The sequence below is a fragment of the Mus caroli genome, chromosome 9, assembly GCF_900094665.2.
Source record: "Mus caroli chromosome 9, CAROLI_EIJ_v1.1, whole genome shotgun sequence".
Classification (NCBI taxonomy): domain Eukaryota; kingdom Metazoa; phylum Chordata; class Mammalia; order Rodentia; family Muridae; genus Mus; species Mus caroli.
The window spans coordinates 52,123,615-52,127,479 of NC_034578.1; the positions used below are offsets into that span (position 1 = coordinate 52,123,615).

A 3,865-nucleotide genomic window follows, 5' to 3' on the forward strand; every position below is an offset into this window, starting at 1 on the left:
CACACACACACACACACACACACACACACACACACACACAGGCACACACACAGGCACACACACACTTCCTTTTGACCAAAGAAGCTGCAATGCCACATGACAAACTGGCTAATAAAGGTGGCGTTTACCCCTTCAAGGAAGCTGAATAGAGCCACTAATGCACTTTCCCTGTAGTGTTCTTCACATACAAGACCAAAGTGTACATTCCATCATGTAGCTGTGAGCCCTAAGAGTTTCATTGCCACCAAAGGAAGCTTTTAGTCTCTGCTGACATGATCATGTGGTCATGTGGTCAGAGATGGAGCTGAACCACTGTCAAAAACAGACTAGAGGGCAAAGATGTGAGGAGGGCAGATATAACTTGCCCTACACCCTTTAGAATTGTTCCCTGTTAGTTTCAGAAACATAACTCCTGCCTTCTTAGAACACCTCATTGATTAGAAAGTCGTTTAGAAGGTTTGTTCAACTAAAAGAAAAATCCCATTTCCTTGAACAGTTCCTAAGAGAACAAACCCAACCTAGCATGTAATTTTTAGGAAACATCTGGGGTAACTGGGATTCCCCCAGAAACACCCACTCCTTTATATCAATTGTTGAGAGACACGGAAACTGCACATCTGATGACTGTTCTGTCTGCAGCTCTTGAGTCATTTTGTAAATGTCACACTGTGATGAGTGCCATTATCTGTGCTTGGAGAAAAACCCAAGGCTTGAGGGTGGGGTGGGGGAGGCTATGAAAACAAAGCTGGGTGTTTGGAATTACTCGGTGAATGTGGGTGACCCAGGTAGCCCACCTGTAACCCTTGAACAATCCCAGCAAAAGGGTCAGTTATACGGACTCCAGCAACTGCTACTGTGTCACTTGTTGGCTTTCAGATGGTTAGAAACACTAGGAATTTAGCGTGTTCTCACAGCGCCCAAGTGGGACTTGTCATCAGAAGCTCCATGCTTCTTAGACCCACAGCAGACCACAGAGTGGGAAGGAACAGCCCTTAGAAAGCCTAGAGAAACTAAGGCTTGGGAAAGCACCACAGAAAGTGGTAGCAAAGCCCAAGAGCAGCCTACAGCAGGCTGGCGGCCTTGGTATTGTCAGTGGTTCCTCATCCCCATGCATGGACCCTCCACATCCCAGACGTTAGGTCTCTACTGTCTCATGCATACTACGTTCCCTTTCAAACCTAGCAGTGTGGCCAGAGACACAAGACTCAGCTTCTCAGATTCTGCAGAATGAGACAGGGCCAAGAGTGCGTAGGAGGGACCAACAATCCTGTCCCAGGAAGGGATGGCCAAGGTCTCCAACCTCGTATCTCCCATCAGGAGATGTTTGGTGGCATGGCACATGCTGTGTTTGGTAGTACAGTGCACAGCTGTGTTTGGTAGCCTGGTGCACAGCTGTGTTTGGTACTACAGTGCACCGCTATTAACCATCTTGCATGATGTTCATGTCTCCATCCCTCCTCAGATGCCAGTGATATTAAAAAGCCTCCACAAATTGACAAAACTCATGGATTGGGAGGTGACCCTGCCCTTGACTGAAGCATACTGTGTGCTAGTGAAGCTATGGCTTGGTTTCAGTGCTCAAGATAAGCCTGCCTAAGACATAGACTCCTCTGTTGGCTCAGGTGACCCCAATTTCCTACTTGAGAATGGAGGTATGGAGGGAGCTGTTTGAATGGGAAGGAGCAGCGTCTAGCTGTCCTTGAGTCTCTTCCTCATCACCCCAAGGCCTCCAAGCCTCCAAAGAGGCTCTCGGCCAACTGGAGTATATATCCAGTTGGGAACAGAAGCACCTTTTATTATTGTGACACTGATAATGGAACCATTGCAAAGAACCACACACAGCTGTCCTGAGTATATCACTGCAGCAGAAAGAACGGTGATGCCGTTGGCTGACAGCAGAATCTGTGCTTTTTGTCTGTTTAGCAGAGGGTCCTTACCTGCCTTCATGAAGGACTTTCCCCCCAAAACTCACATGTTCAGGTTTGTCCATTACCCTAACCAGTGAGGAGAAGGGTACCAACCAGGCCTTAAAGCCAGTTCCTGACTGGCTGTGGGGAAGAACAGCAACCTTGTATTTCCCTTGACCTCAGCACAGCATAGCTTCCTGGGCCTCCCTACACCTTCCACTGACAGAGGGAAGAGGGTTTAGTTCTCAGGGGCTAACCCTTCCCTGCCGCTCCTCCTTTCCACCCAGACCTGCCATTGAAGGAGGAATTTCTGAAGTTGAGATTATTTCCCAACAAGTAGACGAAGAAACCAAGAGCATTGCTCCGGTGCAGCTGGTGAACTTTGCCTATCGGGACCTGCCCCTGGCTGCCGTAGACCTCTCCACAGGGGGCTCACAGCTCCTGTCGAATTTGGATGAAGAGTACCAAAGAGAAGGGTAGGTTCTGGCATGGCTGAGAGCCCCTTGCGTAATTCCCTGTTTCCATGGGTACTTCCCAAGAGGAAGCAGCACAGATAAGATGCTGAGCAGAAGAGGCCAGGAGGTGACATTAGGTCACTCAGGCTTTTTCAAGTCACACATGATTTCCTCAGAGAAAGACTCTGGGTACAGAAAATGCCCATTGCTGCTAGACAACCTCTTAGGTTTTTTTGTGATGTTTGCTTAGAACTTAGGTGATAGGATTTGTCTGAGGTGATTCTTAATATTCTTTCTGACTCACTCTGTTTACCTCACAGGGGTTAGGAGTATGCCAAGGTCACAGAGCCCAGAAGGGACCTGCACATTGCTCTGCACACAGTGACGCTGAGTGTCCTGGAAGTGGGCAGAATCCCGATAGGTGCTTTGCAGACACTGCCTCCCTCCCTGTTCAGTGAGAGACGCAGGGACGCTCTGACATTAGCTCCTCCTATATTGCTTGTCAATTAATCAGACCAGTGAGTTTGTTTCCCATTTAACTTCTCACTAGCCTGGTCTCTCTTACAAATATACTCTTTCAAAGCCACGGTGGGATGTTCCGTCTAGATAGAGGCAAGGAAGATGAGGGTTTCCCCTGCTTTTTCAGGGGTAGGGGGTTAGAACGTTGAAGGCCACAGAAGGGCAGACACGCATCCGTGGGTCACACGGTAGCTTAGACTCCTCTCACCTAAGATTTCCCCAGTTCTGCCCAGTGGCTTTTAGACACAGAATTTCAAACACTGGCCAGCACCTGAGAGCCAGTTCTGGGCAACACTCCCAGGTGCCTGTTACCATTTTAGAACACGCTGGCTGCTTTAAACACAAAACGGAAGGTTTGCCATATATTTCAGAAGCAGAGGGAAAGCCATAGCTAAGCTAAATTTGCAGCTCTTGGATTCCCTGTGTCTGCTTCCTGAGGGGGGCTCCCCGTTCCTAAGATAAATTTTCAGACAACTGGGAAACTGTATACCTGCTTCTGCAGAAATGACACCCCAGTGGCTTTCTCTGAAAATAAAATTTTTTTCCAAGTATTGCGAACACAGCTAGCAGGACCCTAGAAGAAAATGACAAGCAAATTGATAGGAAAAAAAAAATCTCTGAAGGGAACGGGGAGATGCCTTAGTCAGTAAGAATACATATTCTGCATGAGGACCCGGGCTTGAATCTCCAGCACCCAACCCTACATGGCTGTATGTGCCTGAAACCCCAGGGAGTAAAAAAAAAAGTAGACCCTATGCAGAGAACTTACTGACCAGAGAGCTTAGCCAAAATGGTGAGCTTCTGGTCCAATGAGAGACCCTGTCTTAGTAAAGCAGAGATCCACGGAACATGCCTGTCATCCTGCTCTGACCTCCACATGTAACATGGGTACACATACCATCACACACACATGCATACATCATGCAAGACACATGGAGGGAGGGAGGGAAGGAAGGAAGGAAGGAAGGAAGGAAGGAAGGAAGG

At 48.2% G+C, this 3,865-nt stretch overlaps 1 protein-coding gene across 3 annotated transcripts in view; it reads left to right on the forward strand.

The window, feature by feature from the left end:
• Tmem266 (transmembrane protein 266) overlaps positions 1–3,865 on the forward strand; it is a 112,919-nt gene that overhangs the window by 53,504 nt on the left and 55,550 nt on the right. For 2 of the 3 annotated variants that reach the window (XM_021173267.2, XM_029481173.1), the window contains exon 3: positions 2,195–2,383. In XM_021173267.2, coding sequence (XP_021028926.1) covers positions 2,195–2,383 — 189 coding nt within the window. Of the gene's footprint in view, positions 1–2,194; positions 2,384–3,865 lie in introns of those variants that run through there. The other variant, XM_029481172.1, reaches the window with a different exon arrangement.